This window comes from Cryptotermes secundus, unplaced genomic scaffold (genome assembly GCF_002891405.2).
Source record: "Cryptotermes secundus unplaced genomic scaffold, Csec_1.0 scaffold15, whole genome shotgun sequence".
Classification (NCBI taxonomy): domain Eukaryota; kingdom Metazoa; phylum Arthropoda; class Insecta; order Blattodea; family Kalotermitidae; genus Cryptotermes; species Cryptotermes secundus.
In genome coordinates this window covers 852,096-870,130 of record NW_019721514.1, presented here as the reverse complement: position 1 = coordinate 870,130, position 18,035 = coordinate 852,096, and the positions used below count along the sequence as shown (strand labels likewise).

Genomic DNA, 18,035 nt, shown 5'->3' with positions numbered 1-18,035 from the left:
CCCCTCCGGCGCTAGAGAGACCCCGTTGACAGCGGTTGGAATAGAATAAGAAATTTGGGTGCCTCACCCCCGGCTTGCGCCATAATAAACTGGCCGCAGGGGTTTTCGCCACAACAGTATCTGACTTGTATCGTGAAGGTGCCAGGTTCGAATCTCAGCTGGAACACTATCACGGATTCCTTTTCCTCAAACTCTCTAAGCAAATAACGGAATAGCGCCTTAAATTATACCATGGCCGCGTCCTTTCACGTAATTTCCAATCCATTATTTGTAATTCTTTCTAACGTTCGGCGCTATGCACCATTAAGTTGCTGAAAGCGTTGTTATGCAAATCATTAATGATAATGAAAGATTTGATCATTCTGAAGATTAAGAAAAATGAGCAATAAGTTTTTGGAAAAAGTAATAGGGCCGCGCCATCGCTCAAGCGGTTAGTCGCTGGCTTCCCACCGCAGCGGCCTGGGTTCGATCCCGGGTCTGATCAAATGGGATTTGTGGTGGACAGAAATGGCGCTGGGTCAGATTTTCTCCGAGTACTTCGGTTTCCCCTGCCAATCATTCCATCAATTGCTCCACAATCACCCTCACCTATCATCTGGGGCTGGTACAATAGGCCAGAAGTGGCCGCAGTACAAGGGACTTAGTCCCATCCCACTAGCATAAAAAAAAACTAGTAACGTACCTTCTTTCGATAAGACATGGAACGTGTAGAAGACAACGCGTCTAACAATTCTTCTATTGTTGCATTTGAATTCGTTGCTGAGGAAACATTTTTGCAGGCCCGTTGTCTAGCAATGATAGGTTCCTACACGTACAGACACACAGGCAGCATAATGATATCATAAGCCCTCCTTTAATTTTTTTTTTTCAAAATAATGAATATAGACTAAAAGCATGACGAAATAGAAAATGCACTGACGAAGAAGACAAAGAGAAGCTAACAGAATGAAGAAGAAGAAATAGAAAAAAATTATATACCGGAGCCACCTGACCCTGCAGCAACAATAGCAACAACAGCGTGTCATACTCCGCTTTGTAAAACTGAATTGTACGAAATGGAAAGTACTGTTAATTGTTTGCTCCTCTACTTGAGCGCAAGTGTGTGTGTGTGTGTGTGTGTGTGTGCTACAAACAGCTACAAGCTGTCGAACTTTCACTCGCGCCGGCAGGACTCAAACGACAATTGAAGGCGCAAAAGTATGCGAGATATTATTATTATTATTATTATTATTATTATTATTATTATCCTACTGTCTTCCTCAATCTTTTGTCATCTTTTGAATTCTTGCCTTTAGCGTCTGTTACAGATTCTGATGTTATGAAAGCCATTAAGCGCCTGAGACCATCTAAATCTGTTGGAGATGACTTTATCCCTGGATTCATAATTAAGGGTTTTACCAATATATTTGTATATTTTCTTAAACATATCTTTAATCTAAGCTTATCTCAGCATGATTTTCCCTCCCTATGGAAGCAAGCAGTAATTGTTCCTGTTCTCAGAAAAGGCAAAGCACCTCTGTTAACAACTGTAGGCCTATATCCCTACTGAGCAATTTTTCTAAAATATTTGAATTTATTATTCATGACCATATTTCCCGTTATCTCAAATTATCCCTTATCAGCACGGCTTTTCAGAAACTAATTCCACAAGCACCGGTCACGGTAGCCGAGCGGTCTAAGGCATGCACTGTCTTCGCTCGCTCGGATGCCAGGATCGTGGGTTCGAATCCCACTCAGGGCATGGATGTTTGTGTGCGTTTTTCTGTTTGTGTACAGGCAGAGGCCTTTCGACGAGCTGATCACCCGCCCAAGGAGTCCTACCGAACGTGTAAGATCTAGAAAAACCGAAGTGAACGGAGAAGTTCATGGAAGTAGGCCTAGGCCCACTGGGGCTGTAGTGCCAAGGAAAAAAAAATCCACAAGCACCAATTCGGTAACTTAACGTTGATTTTACTTCCCCTATAGTCGGCTTTCAGTGACAAGCTGATGACATTTATTTTGATCTGAGCAATGCGTTCGACCTCGTCTCACATTCTCTTCTTCTGCATAAGCTTAGTGATATTGGGCTTTCTGGTGGATATGTAAGCTGGTTTCGTAGTTACCTATCCAACCGGAAATCTCAGATCCGCGTTTCTGATGTTCTTTCCTCCGGTGTTCCTCAGGGATCTGTCTTGGAATCCCTTCTCTTCAATGTGTTTATTAATGACATATGCGTTGCAGTTGCCCACTCTACTACTACTGTCTACTATTTGCTGACGATACCAAAATTTACCGAACTGTTAATTCTCCTCAGGACTGCTATCTACTTCAGTCTGGCATTAACTTACAAGGTTGGTGCATTGCTACCTGTATGAAACTCAACATCAGTGAAACTAAAGTGTAATAAGCTTCTCCAGGAAAACCATTGTACTGATCTACGATCGTAAACTTTGTCAATCGTCCATAGCCCGGCCCGATTCTATAAAAGACCTGGGAGTGTTTATTGATGTTAAACTATAATTCTATGACCAGGTCAGTTACATTTTCTCTCACTGTGTTAAACTGTTGGGTCTAGTTCGTAACATTACTTTCAATTTCTCATCTGTAGACTGTATGTTCAGATTGTACACTGTTTTAATTAGATCTAAGCTTGAATATGCGTCCGTGGTCTGGAATTCGATTACGTCAACTGATGCCAACAAGCTGGAACGCATCCAGCAGAGGTTTGCGGCCCTCTGTTTTAATCGTTTCCATCCTCGAGTTCATTACAGTCATTCTCTTGCTCTGGAGGAGTTACAATTGCACACTCTACGTACTGGGAGACATCGCCTCGATGCCCTCTTTCTTACTCAAGTTTACTTTGGCTCGAAATTCCGCCCTTCTGTTCTGTAATTTGTTGGTCTCCGAGTTCCTACTCGGTATAACAGAGACTTTGCATTGTACAATGTTTGTTCGTCATGTATAAATCAGCGGCAGCTGCTAATATTGTATGCATGGATGTTGACGTATTCGGAGCCAGGAAAGTTCTCCCCAAACGATTTTTAAATATGGTATAATTGTTACTGTTATTATTTGCACGAATATAAAAAAAACAATTAAACTTTATTACTGCTATTATTATTATTATTATCCTCTCTAACTATACTTTTCATTTCACAATTAAATATCTATAACTTTCATTCCTCAGTTCTCAATAACAACTTAAATTTATGTTAATGAAATTATTACTATTATTGTTTATTTACTTCTCTGCATTAATGTGTTTTTCCTCCATTGATTGCCTGTAATTTGTCTTTGACTTTATGTTGTGATTGTCCATAATGTAATTACTTGTATGTACACTGGGCTCTGTCTGTAATTAGCCTTGCGGGTGTTGACTCGGCACATAATAATAATAAAGAATTGAATAAAGAATTATTATTATTATTTATAAACCGTATTCCCGGATGGGTTGCTCTAGTTGTAACGTTCTTGACTTACATGTGGGAGATGCTCTGTTCGTATCTCGGTCGGAATAGCAACTACCCTGACTGAGTTATTGTGTGGTTTTCCTCAATTCCTGTCTATAAAATCAGGACAATATATCGATTAAGCCACAATCACTTTTTTCAAAATCCCTTCCAATTCATTGATCATCCTACCATTGCACGTTACATGCTTTACCACAGCTACTGACAGCGTCGTTAATGAACCCACAAAAAACAGAGTGTCCTTTCTAAAGGCAGGGTCAAATCTTTTCCTTGAGGCTTATTGCGCAATAGCTTCATGCAAAATACGTTTGAAAGTAAAGGAAGTGCTAAGTTGGTAGGTCCCTCAAGATACGCTTTTTTTTTTTCCAAAACTACGCCTTCTGCAATTCTTCGCTGGAGTTTTCACAGGCGATGGCTTCTAATCACCACCGAAATAATCGCCAGCCTTCCAGCCGAACCTGTGATGACTGGTAAAAAGGTACAGCTATCTCTGCAACATGCCGAGGAGGTCTATGGGGTTTTGAGACAAGGATCCCGCATTGTAAGGCAATCGGCTCACATATGGCGAAGTTGTCAGTCTTAAGTGACGGCCGCCCTTTATCCCCAGGAATATTCCTTCTACTCATTTCTGTTTGAGGCTGAGTCGACCCCAGGGCCATTTGCAGCTGGAAGGATTAGGTCAACTGAAAAATCCAGTGATCTCATCGGGAATCGAAACCGCCAACTTCCGGCTTGTGGCGTAGTACCTCAACCAACTACGCTAATGCGTGCTGAGATGCATCACTTTCACATTCCAGTTGCACTGTAGCCTTCCTCGATTAGCAGATCTTTGTGTTTCAGCATTTTTTCAACTTCTTATCAGTCCGTATAGAAGTGTCAGTCAGTATACACCTTTGTATTCTGTGCCGACGTATCGTGCCAGGCTTGTTCCACGGCGATGTTCTGTCTGTCTGTCCCCAGGGTATAGTGCCTTGATTATCCATTCATTTTATTATTATCATCATGGCTGTCCAGGTGGCACCAATTAAATCGTTATTTTCTAGAGAACATATGTTACATAGTTTGTCTATATTTTTGTAAACGTGTTTGTTTTTATGCCATTATATTAACATTGGCCTTTGGGAAGGGCCGCGCCATAGCTCAAGCGGTTAGTCGCTGGCTTCCCATCGCAGTGGCCCGGGTTCGATCCCGGGTCTGGTCAAGTGGGATTTGTGGTCGACATAGTGGCGCTGGGGCAGGTTTTCTCCGAGTACTTCGGTTTCCCCAGCCAATCTTCATTCCATCAATTGCTCCACAGTCACCCTCACCTATCATATGGGGCTGGTACAATAGGCCAGAAGTGGCCGCAGTACACGGGACTTAGTCCCACCCCACTAGCAATAAAAAAAAGACCAAGGATAACTTTATTGTTGTTGTTTTTCTGCCGCTATTGTTGTTAGTGTTGTTCCTGCTGTTGCAGCTCCACCATTCTTGATGGAGGTGAGTGCCCAGCTTCACGTCCTTGCCACTTCACATTCGCGGAAAGAGCTCCTGGTATCCATGAGACAAGGCTGGGTGGGCCCCAAAGCCGGTCTGGATGCTGTGGAGTGGAAAAACATTTTGCCGCTCCCACTGCTGCAGTCCAACCATTTCGGTGTTGTTATTATTAGTATCACTATTGTCGAACACAGTGACCGCGCGTTCTAATGCATGAACTGTCTTCCCCCGCTCGAACTCTGGGATCGTGTGTTCGAATCTGTCTCGAGGCATGGATGTCTGTGCGCGTTTATTCTGTTTTTTGTATTGTCGTGTGTGTAGGTAGAGGGCTTGGGGGTTGGGGTGATCCTGCTCCAAAACACCCTCCCGACTGTCTATATGATTATGAAATTATAAAACAGAGGACATTGTTTGTCATGGACTATAGCGCCCACAGATTTATTAATATCATCATCTCAACCCGAGCGCTGTCATCATCATACCTATCATGAAGAACTGCGCCGGTGAACAACATGTTGAACAACAGTGGGCTCCGTCCCGGTTTCAACATGACTGGCCACAAGTTGAGTAACACGGGATAGCAGCCTCGCAGTCTGTTTGCTTCGCTATGTTTTTCTGCAGGAAACCCAACTTGTTGTTCAGTTGCGGCTGATTCATTGTTCTGTGTGACGAAAACTGGTTTCCTGCCTGACTCAGTGCCGATTTAAAATGATTCTACTACCTCGAGAGTTTCTCGATAGAAATCGTGACTCACAATGCGTAACATCTGAGGTGGAGAATCACGTTGCGGCTCTTGTCTTCTAATCTGAAGACAGAGGTAGTATGTTCGTTGGTTATCACTTAGAAGACTACGCGATGTCATTAACTCAAATGCCCACAGTATGAACATTTATCTTCCACTCTGAAAATATGGAGACGGGATAGATCAGTCGGCATATGGACTATGCTACGGGCTGGACGGCCGAGGAATTGGGGTTTGATCCCCGGTAGTGGTAAGAGATTTCTGTCTTCTCCGCAGCATCCATGGGGGCACGCGGTAGCGTAGTTGTTTGATGAACTAGGCTACAAGCCGGAATGTTGCGGGTTCGAGTCCTGATGAGGTGGATTTTTTTTTTTTTCAATTTACCTAATCCTTCTAGCAGCATTATGGGCCTGGGGTCGACTCAGCCTATAACAAAAATGAGTACCAGGAATCTTCCTGGGTGGTAAAGGGAAGCCGGCGCGTAAGGCTGACAAACTTACCGCCATCTGTGAGCCGACTATTTAGAGAAAATATGGGAGCCTCAACGTCTCACAAATATACTATGGGTCTTCACAGCCTGTTCCAGGGATATATTTACCTGATAGCAGCGTCCATACATTCTCTGGGACTCACCCAGCGTCCTATGGAATGGGTACCGGTAGTTCATTCCCGGGGGTAAACCTGTAGGAGCGTGAAGCAGACTACTCACCTTCATCTAGTGCCGAGGTTAAGAATGGTGAAGCTACATCTCGTCTCCCCTCATAAGTTTCCATGCCGTGGTTCTTAAGTAAGTCCAGGGAAACGTTTACTTTTACTTTTCACCGAAAATGGAGACAGTACGTTCATCCGGAACATTGATAAACACTTACCAGACTACATGGCGTCATAGCCCAGAATATCACACTTTATATTTCATAATGATTTCACGCCACACTGCTTAGTAGCGTACGTCTCAATATGTGAATGTGAAGTTGACCCCTGTGTCTAAGCATTACTTTATGAACATGTTTAAGGGACTTGGAAGTAGAGCTCCACATATTCCGAAACTTAAAACTGGATACAGATCAATGGATATCTTCACGTTCCAGTCGCTTTAACCCTTTAAATAGAGTCTCCTCTACCCACTGAATAGAAGACATCATTATGAAGGCTAGGTTAGATTGTCGCCAGCAACAGGAATTTGTCTCCTCTTAACAGCGTCCAGACCGGCACTGGGACTCACCCTTCCTCCTGTGCGATGGGCGCCGGAGATACTTTCTCCGCAGTCAGGGCGTGAAGCTGACCATTCGCCTCAGTGTAGAGCGGAGGTTAGGAATGAGAGGCGCCAATAAAGCTTCGCGCAGTGCCCTTCCAGTCTCGGTCATGGCACGCACTATCATGTCAAGACTATCCTTGTCCTTCCAGACAAACTCCGGGATAGTGCCTTAAATTAGGTCACGACCTCTTCTTCTTGGGGCACGCGGTAGCGTAGTTGGTTGAGGCAGAAGGTCGCAGTTTCAGTTACCGATGAGGTCATTGGATTTTTTAATCGGCGTAATCGTGCCAGCCTATGGACCTGGGGTCTACACAGCTTCTAGCAGAAATGAGTAGCAAGAATATTCCTAGGGGGTAAAGGGAGTCTAGCGCGTAAATCTGACAACCTCGCCTTCATCTGTGAGCCGATTAGGGTTCCCAGATACCCCATTTTCCCCGGATTCTTCCGTTTTTTCACCCAAATTTTGTTCCCCCGTTTATTGTTTACCTGGAGTGGATAATTCTCCGTTTTTTATTTAAGTCCATTGCAAATTATATTTCATGGGTTAAATGTTATCATAAAATTTCTGTAATCCTTGGAAAATGACATTGTTATAGTTTCTTTCGTTATCTTGCATTTCGTGAATGTTGGCAACATTTGAGGTTCTAAACCAAAGCAGAATATTTTGTGCATTCTATAAATATGTAATAGGGCTACGTAATATTTGTTTTGTTCTATAAATGTGTAGTTGGCCTATGTAATACAGATGTGTAGTAGCATTTTGTAAGTTATGTAGTATGTTGATTATGTATATTTTATAGCCTATTAGTTGTGAAAAATGTCGTTATAAACAAGCAACGAGATATCACTTCTTTTTTTTTTTATTTTACAAAATCTGGCAACCCTAGAGCCGATTGTCTAGAAAATGTGGGAACCTCGACGTCTCACAACCCTATAGGCCTCCACGTGCTTTTGCAGGGATAGCTTTAACTTACCTTGCTTTTACCGCTTCCTCTTAAATGTATTTATATGCATTATCCACTAGTCCTACCAGTCGACGCCATATTGTCTCAACTACTGACAGCGTCGCTAAATAGAACATCAATAAATACTCCAGAAAGTATGGACAGTTACATTTTATTTCATCATAGCCCTGCGAGCCGAAGGAGGCGCTGATAAGGGAACACAGTTCCTGGGGTTATAACTGGGCTATCCTGTTTTGTGAAATATAAATATGAAAATCTGGCTCTCCAGGTAAGGGGAGTCTCGAATCTGAGGCAGCTAAATATGGTCATGTATCCCGTGGGACTCGGATCTGAGAATGACTGTGCTGGTGAGGACCACTTGAGGATGGTCCTCACCAGCACAGTCATTCTCGGATCCGTTCTTTTGTCAGAAAGGACGATACGCATGAACAAAACCGCAACTGTCTGACGGTAATAAAATGTTGGTCTTGGATCCCGGATGAGAGCTTGACATCAAGACAAACTGACCGATTGACGGTCGGTCGTAATATGCCTTTGAATTTGACTTGAGTTGCTGTTGAGTAAGTCGAGATTTGCAGTTGTGAGAAGTGAGAAGCTGGTAACTGATGCCGGGTAAAATTCGGGAACCCGGAGGAAAGTCAACGTTTGCTGTTAGAAGCCGCTACTAAGCAACTGCTAGTGAAGAGTGAGAAGGTTTTGTATGTACTGTGGAGTGTCTAACTCAGTGAGTCTGTGGAAGTCTTTTGTAGTTATGAATGGGAGGGTCCTTTAGATCAAGCAATCAGTCGAAAACCTCTTCTCTAGTCAGACTCGATCACGTGGAAATATGTTTTATCTTTACACCCTTCCCCTATGCATTAATTTTGTGGTTTCGACATAAAAGAAATTTTTTGTCTGTTTCAAGCAAAATAATGAAAGTACTTAATTCATTATCTACGAAATAGTCACATGACTTACCATGCATTTGGATTCTTCGCGTAGTTTTCTGCAAGAATTGCTGCTCCCACGCGCATGCGTAGATCATTGTCTAATACATTTGACAGGTAGCCTGAAACATAATAATTTAATTTTAACCAGTAAGTCTGTACGGATCAAGTTCCCCTTACATAGCTTACAGTAGATCAGCAAGTTAACAAACTCCCTGCCTTTTATAGAACGCGAAGGTTCGTTGCTGTATCCACAAGAGCTCGCCACTGTATCTATCCTGATTCAATTGATTTTGGCCCACCTTCTCATACACAGATTTTTTAGATCCAATTTAATATTATCCTTCCATCTACTCCAAAGTTGGTAAAGTTATCCCTGTAACAAGCCGTAGAGGCCCATAAGGTTATAAGACGTCAAGACTCCAGCATTTTCAAGACACTCGGCTCACAGATATCGGTGAGATTGTCAGCCTTGCGCGCCGGCCGGCCGTCCGCCATTTACACCCAGCAAAATTCCTGATATTCATTTGTGTTAGACACTCAGTCGACCTCAGGACCATAATGCAGCTGAAAGGATTAGCTAAATTGAAAAATCCAGCGACCTCATCGGGAATCGAACCCGCGACCTACCGGGTGTAGCACAGTGACTCAACCAAGTACGCTACCGTGTGCCTCTTGTATACTAGAACTTGTATTTCTCGGAAATTTTCCATTCCTCTCAGGTTTTCCCACCAAAATTATACTTATATTTCTCATTTCCCTTTTCTTGTATGGTCACAGGAAACAGATAAGAACCGACAGAAAGAAATATATAACATAAGTACTACATAAAGATGGGGGCACGCGGTAGCATAGTTGGTTGAGGCTCTATGCTACAAGCCGGAAGGTCGCGAGTTCAAGTCCCGATGAGGTCTTTGAATTTTTTTCAGTTGACCTAATCCTTCCAACCACACTATGGTCCTGGGGTCTACTCAGCCTCTAACAGAAATGAGCACGAGAAATTATTTAAATAATTTTCCTGGGGAGTAAAGCGCAGCCGGTGCATAAGGCTGACAACCTTACCACCATCTTTGAGCCGATTGTCTGGAGTCTAGACAATGTGGGAACCTCAACGTCTCACAACCCTATGGGACTTCACGACCTGGTACAGGGATACCTTTATTTTATTTGTACTACATACAGATATAAGTTTCCTTCCTTCTCTTTCATACCGCATACCTAACAGAAAATGCCCAATGTAATTACGAAATTCACTCCGTGGTCTTGTGTCCACTTACAGTGACTACGGCTATTACCTGTTACGTTCAGCTGCAAGTCTGCAAGCTGCTTCCTCCTTTGCGCGTCTGCATCCGTTCCTGAAGTTCGGCCCATTACCGTCACAAGGGCCGTGGCGCTTAAAACACTGCAACACACAAAACATTACATCAGAGCGGGTTGCGGCAAATGTTCCCTATCCCGAAGAGTAGCCTTTTTTATCTCTATAAGGAAATCTTTTACGACGCTGTTAGTATCAAACATATTGTGACATGTCAACCGTTGCTGGGCAACGGGAGGTGGAACGAGTTACCACGAAGGTAGACCTTTGATAAACGGTCGGTTGCCAAGTTACGCAACAGTAAGAAAAGCGGTGTTTCTCTGTACCGTGCCGAGTAGAGCCGAAGTGAGTCTAGCCCAGCCGAAGCGCGCTGGTTGCTAAGCAGCAATAAACAACTCTCGGTAGCGTTGCCCAGCAACGCCTGTAAACACGGGATTTACGCAGCAGTGAAGCGACGTGGGTTTTCCGCTGTCCGACTGAGGCTTTATAAGGGAGACTGAAATGCGTAGCCTGGACTGACGGAGGCCGTGTAACTATTGTACATTTATATAAGTATGTATTGCAAATATGTGTAAATACAGACAATGGACAAATTACTACAGACTGACTAACAAATGACAGACCCGACCTCTCGTCAGAGAGGGCGCTACACATGGACAGGACAGTAACTTTCATACAAAAGAAATATCTGGTCATGAGCCCCAGCTGGGGCTCGACACCAAGACAGACAGACTGACTGACCGTCAGTGGTAACGTGACTCTGACTCTGACTCTGACTGTAGAGAGTTAAGAGTTAAATGTAGCAGTCGCCGAGTTCAGTTGTAGCGAGTGAATCGTGAAGACCAGAACGTGTGATTAGAGGCGATAGTGTGAAAAGATATTGGGAGTGTAATACAGTGACACTGGTATAGCTCCCGTATTGTACTGAGAATAAGTGAAGACTATTGAAGATAGAGTGAACAGATTATTATGTGGGGTTTATAAATTGAGTAAAACCGCAACTGTGTTATAATTAATTGTAGTTACGGTTTGTAGGTTGTTAAATAAACTAATTAACAATCCGAACTGTGTCTTCAGTAGCAAAACACGTTAAAATATATAGCGTCTTTTGAGCCGGGGGTGGTTAATTAAGCCCAAGGACATCTTTATCTTTTATTTTCACTAGATGTTGGTGAGTGGCCAGCTTCACGCCCCGGCTGATTTAAGGCACAGGAAAGGGCCCCAGTACGCACTGTAAAAGAGGTTTAGTGGGCCCTAGAACAGTTCTAGATGAGCTGGAGTAGACAGGAATATTTAGCTTGCCGGGAATGGAACTCCGATTCCCCGGACGGATTGGAAATTTTTAAGGCTCTAGGCTTGTATTCGGGAACTCCTCGGTTCGCAATCTCCGACAGATCAATTGGTATCCTCACTGAGATATTTCGTGATTTTCCACAGTCCCTCCAGTAAAATGCCGGAATAATGCCAAAATTACCGCTTCCTTCTAAATCTCTCCCAATTCATCATACATCAATCGCCTTCTGCTATTAGAAGCTATATATCCTAGCTACTGACAGCGTCCTAAAGCCTCTGTGATCTAGTGGTCAGAGTTCCTGGCTACAAATCCTGAGGTCCCGGGTTCGATTTCAGGCGCTACCATATTTTCTGAGAATAGTGGGTCTGGAACGGTGTCCACTGTGCCTCGTGAGGATAATTGAGGATCTATAAAATCGAAATTAATGTCCGTAGGGATTCGTTGCACTGACTACGCGACACTCTCTATCCGCTGAAGTTGGCACTAACTTCCCCAAGAAGCGGCGGTCGCTCGGTCGGTATAGTTCGCTTACGGACTAAAACCACTGAGTTTGTTTGTCCTAAAGTAACTTACAAACAAGAACTCGCATTGACGGAGCTGGGCACAAAAGGTGAATTTATACCAAATATATTTTTCAGACGGTATTAAGCCTTAAAGACAGAAGTCTCACCCTGTGTCATGCACTGCAGTCCCTTAAATATGACGTAAAAGTAGAAACAAAGATGTAATAATAATTCAATTCAATTCTTTATTATTATTTATGTGCTGAGTCAACAGCCGCAAGGCCAATTACAGACAGAGCACAATGTAGATATAGGTAATTACATTATGGACAATCACAACAAATTACAGGCAAGCATGGAGTAAAAACACATTAATGCAGACAAGTAAACAAGCTAATAATAATAATAATAATAATAATAATAATAATAATAATAATAATAATAATAAGCTGTCTGCTACTAAATATCCCAGTTTTCTGTTAGCCTAGCAGTAATGTAGTCACTAATCCACCCGAGCTATCCCGGTTCTCTATCAAGGCCAATGTCGTACACAGAAGCACAGATTGAGTTCAGCTTTCGGCCGCCGTTCATTTCAGAAACTTGTCTAGAAAGTCTGTCTTTCCAGACCCAGTGCAGCAACATGTGATCGCCGCATTGTTCTACATATGGCTTGATATTGCTCCAGATTATGAGAGCGACTTTGATCAAGACAGGAGAAGCTTCGTGCCTGCTATACCGGGTGCCCACAAAGTATGTTCGGCGTTTGGAAACATGACGGAACCTCAGTTAGCAGATGATTTGGAAACGCAGCGCAGTTCATATACGTTTCTGGCCAGGAGAGCAGCAGATCCAACTTGCCAACGCGAGGTCATTAATAGCAGATCAAAATCAGAGAATGCCTGCTATTTTCTACAAGGAGTTCAGAATCTTTTGTTTTCCCGTCTTGTAATTAAATGTGTAAAAAAAGGTAAACTATCCCTATAACAGGCCATGGGGGTCCATAAGGTTGTGAGACGTTGAGGCTCCCATGTTTTCTAGACAGTTGTGTGGCAGATGGCGGTGAGGTTGTCAGTCTTACGCGCCGGCCGTCCTTTACCCCCAGGAAGATTCCTGGTACTCATTTCTGTTAGAGGCTGAGTCGACCCCAGGGCCATAGTGAGGCTGTAGGTATCAGGCAAATTACTTACTTATTCATGGAGCTCAGCCCTTCTTGAGGAGTCGCCAATTCTGCAGCTACTCAAGAATTTCCCAGCATTTTATGAAACCTGAGGGTTCATCACCGTGTTCACAAGAGCCCTCCACTGGTCGCTATCTTGAGCAAGATCTATCCAATCCATACCATCCAGTCCTATCTCTCTAAGATCCATTTTAATATTGTCCGCCCAACTACGCCTTGGTCTTCCCTGTAGTCTCTTTCCTTCTGGCTTTCCCACCAATATCCTATACGCATTCCTCGTCTCACCTATTCGTGCTACATGACCTGCCAACCTCGTCCTCCTTCACTTGATCATTCTAATTACACTTGGAGAAGAGTACGAGTTATGAAGCTTCTCATTATGCAGTTTTCTCCAACCTCCTGTGACTTCATCTCTCTTTGGTCCAAATATTCTCCTCAAACACCCTCAGTCTATGTTCCTCCCTTAATGTCAGAGACCAAGTTTTACACCCATACAGAACCACAATCAGGCAAATTCATATATATCCAATGAAATCCTCGGCATAAATATACAAATTAATGAGCTGAACTATACTTTTACCTCCCTTTTATGGGTTCTAAACTTGGTCCCTTATATTAGAGGAAGAACATAGACTGAGGATGCTTGAGAACAGGGAGCTGAGATGAATATTTGAACCTAACTAGGAGGAAGTATCGAGTAGCCACAGCTTGAAAATTTTTACAACTCTCCAAATACAATGATAAAATCATGAGGACGAAATGGGCAGGACATGTAACACAAGTGAGAAAAAGAATGCACCTGGTGTTTTGATAGTAATGTATGAAGGGAAGAGGCCGTTAGATAGATCTAGACGCAGATGGTAGAATAATATTAATATTAAAGAAATAAAATGGTACAGCGTGGACTGGATACATCTGGCTGAAGATAGGGACCAGTGGTGGATTTTGTGAGCACGGTAATGAAGCTTTTGTTTCCATAAAGTGTTTATATTATCTCGAGTAACCTAAAAACTATTTCAGCTCCTCAGGAAGGACGCTGCTGCATTTATTTAAGTATTCTTCTTGCCATTCCTTCCTCTAGCATTTATGGTTTTCTCTATTTCTCTCTTTACTATGTCTCTAATCATTTATTCACTCCAACGTCCACAGGCCTCTCAGGAACATGAACAAACGGTGCTAAGCAGCTTTCTCCACGGTATTTACATAATATTCCATGGAGAGTCCTAGGTGAAGGTTAGGTTCAGTGTTAATGCGTGAAAGTTGGTACGCGTGCAGGTATCTCCTGGGAAGTGTTTCGTCACCTTTACGGTGTCTGAGATATCTGCCCTGTTGTCAGGTTAATTCTTACAGTCGAATTAAATCATGATGTCCCATTGGGCCCAGTCAGTACGTTCATTGCTCAAGCCACAAAATAAAAGAGAATTATTTTCATACACAAGGCATCAGGGGGAAGTCTTCTATTTTTCTTAATTTTGTCTCTTCTGTTCCTTCTCTTTGTAGCATATTTTCCTTATTTTGAAAAAAAAATTAAAATGGCTTATGAGGTCATCATGCTGTCTGTCTAATTTTTTAGGATGCTTACGACATGAAAATTCTGTCTGCATATCTTTATATCCTCCAAATTTTTTTGGTTTTCTGTATGGTCCGTGTTGTATCAAAGGAAATTAGGCTATTAGTTATTCTCACAAGTTATTTTATTTTTATAATTGTTGCCCACATCTCAATTTTCCGTTTCTCCTGCTCCACCTTCCTATCTTGTAGAGTCTTCTCTCTCCTCTCCGTTTTCTACTCTTCCTACTCGTTTATCTCCTCTTACCCAGCATTGTCTTCTCTTGTTCAGTTTTTTCCTTTTCTTTTCTTTTTTCCCTTTCTTTTCCTTTATTTCCTTTTCTTTACTTCCACATTGTCCTGACAATCACAATATTGCCCTGAGAATCTACAAGGGAACAGGGCAAGTCATGTTTATCAGCCTGTGAAATTTCTTAACTTAGTCCATGGAGCTGAGCCCTTCTTGAGAAGCCGCCAGTTGTGCAGCTACTCAAGAACTTCCCAGCTTGTTATGGAACCCGAAGGTTCATTACCTACCATGTTCACATGAGCCCTCCACTGGTCCCTATTCTGAACCAGATTAATCCAATCCATATCAGCACTTCCTATCTAAGATCCATTGTATCATTATGCACCCATCTACATCTTGGTCTTCCTAGTTTCTCTTTCTTTCTGGCTTTCCCACCAGTATCCTATATACATTCCTCTTCGGCCCCATTCGTGCTGCATACCCTGCCCATCTCATCATACTTGACTTGATCATTCTAATCATACTTCGCAATGAGTAGAAGTTATGAAGTTCCTTTTTACTGTCAAATTTGTTACAGCTTAAAACTTCTGAATGAGTTTCGACTAAATTCGGCTTTGGAGGGGGGTCTACATTAAATGTTGTTTTCGAATTTAAGTGTCATTCTTTTTCACTGTTATTTGTGTATGATTTTAAATTACGTTGTCAGTAGCTCAGGATACTAGCGTCAAGTGATGATTAATGATTAATTTACTGGCAGAAATGTGGAAGAAAGACGCCATGGCCTAATTGAATTTATTCCTTACTCCTGCCAATATGCACGGTTTCCCCGATGTGAATGTGTTGCGAGGATTCTTGGGTGCGAGACTCCAATCCTCGTTTCGAAACTCTTTCTCTTTTGTAGGATCAGAAGTTGCCACAGCGGTGGTTAATGATGAGCACAGTCTTCTAGGCTATAACACCTGTAGTCCGTTTGAAAGTCAATCGACATTTCGGAGGAACATGTCACCTCCAACCTCGTGGTCGAAAAAGAAGCCAAGACAGAAACCATCATGATGAAAGCTCAGCTTGTTACCTGCCTCATTCTTGTATCTGGCTTGACGTATATTTGGGGCGACATAATCCTCCGAAACATGTGTTGACTTCAGTCGATTATAAGACGTTATGTTCCAGAATGTATAATTTTTCTTTCACTTTTAATTTTTTTTTCCTCCCTTGGCACTACAGCCCCAGTAGACCTAGGCCTACCTCCATGAACTTCTCCGTTCACTTCGGTTATTCTAGATCTTACACATTCGGTAGGACTCCTTGGGCGGGTGATCAGCTCGTCGCAAGACCTCTACCTGTACACAAACACAGAAAAACGCAAACACACAAACTAAACATCCATGCCGTGTGTTGGATTCGAACTCACGATCTCGGTTTCCAAGCGAGCGAAGACAGTACATGCCTTAGACCGCTCGGCTGACGTGAACGGCTCACTTATAATTACATGAATAAATTTTATTTTGTAAATTTGAAGGCTGTTCTTGCCTCCAAGTGTTTGTTATTACACGTATATACGAGTATTGTGTTACTGAGAGGGTTAGCAACTATAACGCGGGTGAAGTTAGTAGCGTCGAATATTTGGAAAATGGAAGAATGATGAATTTGGAAGGAAACAGTCGTGACGTAATCGAGTTATTGTCTTTGAATTTTCCCGGAGGGACTGAGTAAATCCACGAAAGACAGCAATCAAAGTAACAAATGTCCCTGACTAGATTCGAACCTAGCACATTCCGAATAAAGCCTAAAGCGTTACATCTATGCCAGTAGTTTCCATATATTTTATACTGTCACCCCATCAGCATAGCAAAGATTTCATNTTTCCCCCCCCCCCCGTCTTAACTGTCTTTGTTATAAAGGAAGTTTTGTTTTCTATTTCAATTTTTAATATCGAATCTTTAGGCTTTTACTAATTAATATTAATTATAATTTTTTTGCAAATACTCAAAAGTAGTCATTCGAACTTTAGTCTTTCGAGAATTAAAATCAGTTCGGTTTTACTACATAAATTCCCAAGAATGTTCTACGGTCCCTTAATCAACTAGTCGTGGCTCACCAAAGGGACACGCCCCACATTCTGGAAACCGCTGCGCTATTGCAACCTGTTCGGTTGTTACTTTTGGCTTTATGGTGTACTATAGTTCAGTTATGTTGCCTTCCGTCAAGGCCGTAAATGCTGATATGCGAGAGGCGATGATTCTGTTCTTGCTGTGCAGGAGAGCTTACGGACGGATGTCGTTTGGCCCTCAAGAAACCGTTAGAACATAAAAATAGGCTGGGCACGTGGTACCCTAGCTACTTGAGGCACTATGCTACAAGCTGGAAGGTTGCGGGTTCGATCCCCAATGGAGTAATTGGATCTTCCAATTGACCGAATGCTTCCAGCCGCATTATGGCCCTGAGGTCGACTCAGACTCTAACGGAAATGAATGCCAGGAATCTTCATGGGGATAAAGTGCGGCCGGCTTTTAAGGCTGGCAAACTCTTTGCCATCTGTGAGCCGATGTTGGAGCCTCGACGTCTTACAACACTATAGTCCTCCACGGCCTGCTATAGGGATACCTCTGTTTACATAAAAGTATACCATATTTTCTATCTCTGAATTAGGGCGTGTGTGTCTGTGTATTTATTTATTTTTTGTGCCATACTGTTGCACTTATTTCGGCCAAATTTTGTATCATGGGCGGAAATTAGGCATATGCTCAAATATGGTTACCCTATGTTTTTCCAATGATAAAATCGGAAGAAAGGAAAAGCTTCTGTAACAAAATAGAACATGTCATTTTGCTCTCAGGTTTGTAGGCGAAAATCATTAAAAATAGTATTCTGAAGAAGCAATAAATTCGCGATTATGATCGTAAATGTATTTCTGCCGGTCACAGTAGCCGAGCAGTCTAAGGCATGTACTGTCTTCGCTCGCTTGGAAACCGGGATCGTGGGTACGGATCTGTTTCCTGTGAGGTACGAACTGAATTATTATATATTAATCTTATACACTGCCGCTCTCGGTAGCCGAGCGGTCTAAGGCATGCACTGTCTTCGCTCGCTCGGAAGCAGGGATCGTGGGTTCGGATCTGTTTCCTGTGAGGTACG

At 42.7% G+C, this 18,035-nt stretch overlaps 1 protein-coding gene across 1 annotated transcript in view; it reads right to left on the bottom strand.

The window, feature by feature from the left end:
• LOC111875414 overlaps positions 1-18,035 on the bottom strand; it is a 120,720-nt gene that overhangs the window by 61,291 nt on the left and 41,394 nt on the right. Inside the window, exons 2-3 of the mRNA XM_033755797.1 lie at positions 10,109-10,215; positions 8,845-8,935 (exon numbers count right to left, since the gene is read on the bottom strand). Of these exons, the coding sequence (XP_033611688.1) occupies positions 8,845-8,935; positions 10,109-10,215 (198 nt within the window). The remainder of the gene's footprint in view (positions 1-8,844; positions 8,936-10,108; positions 10,216-18,035) is intronic.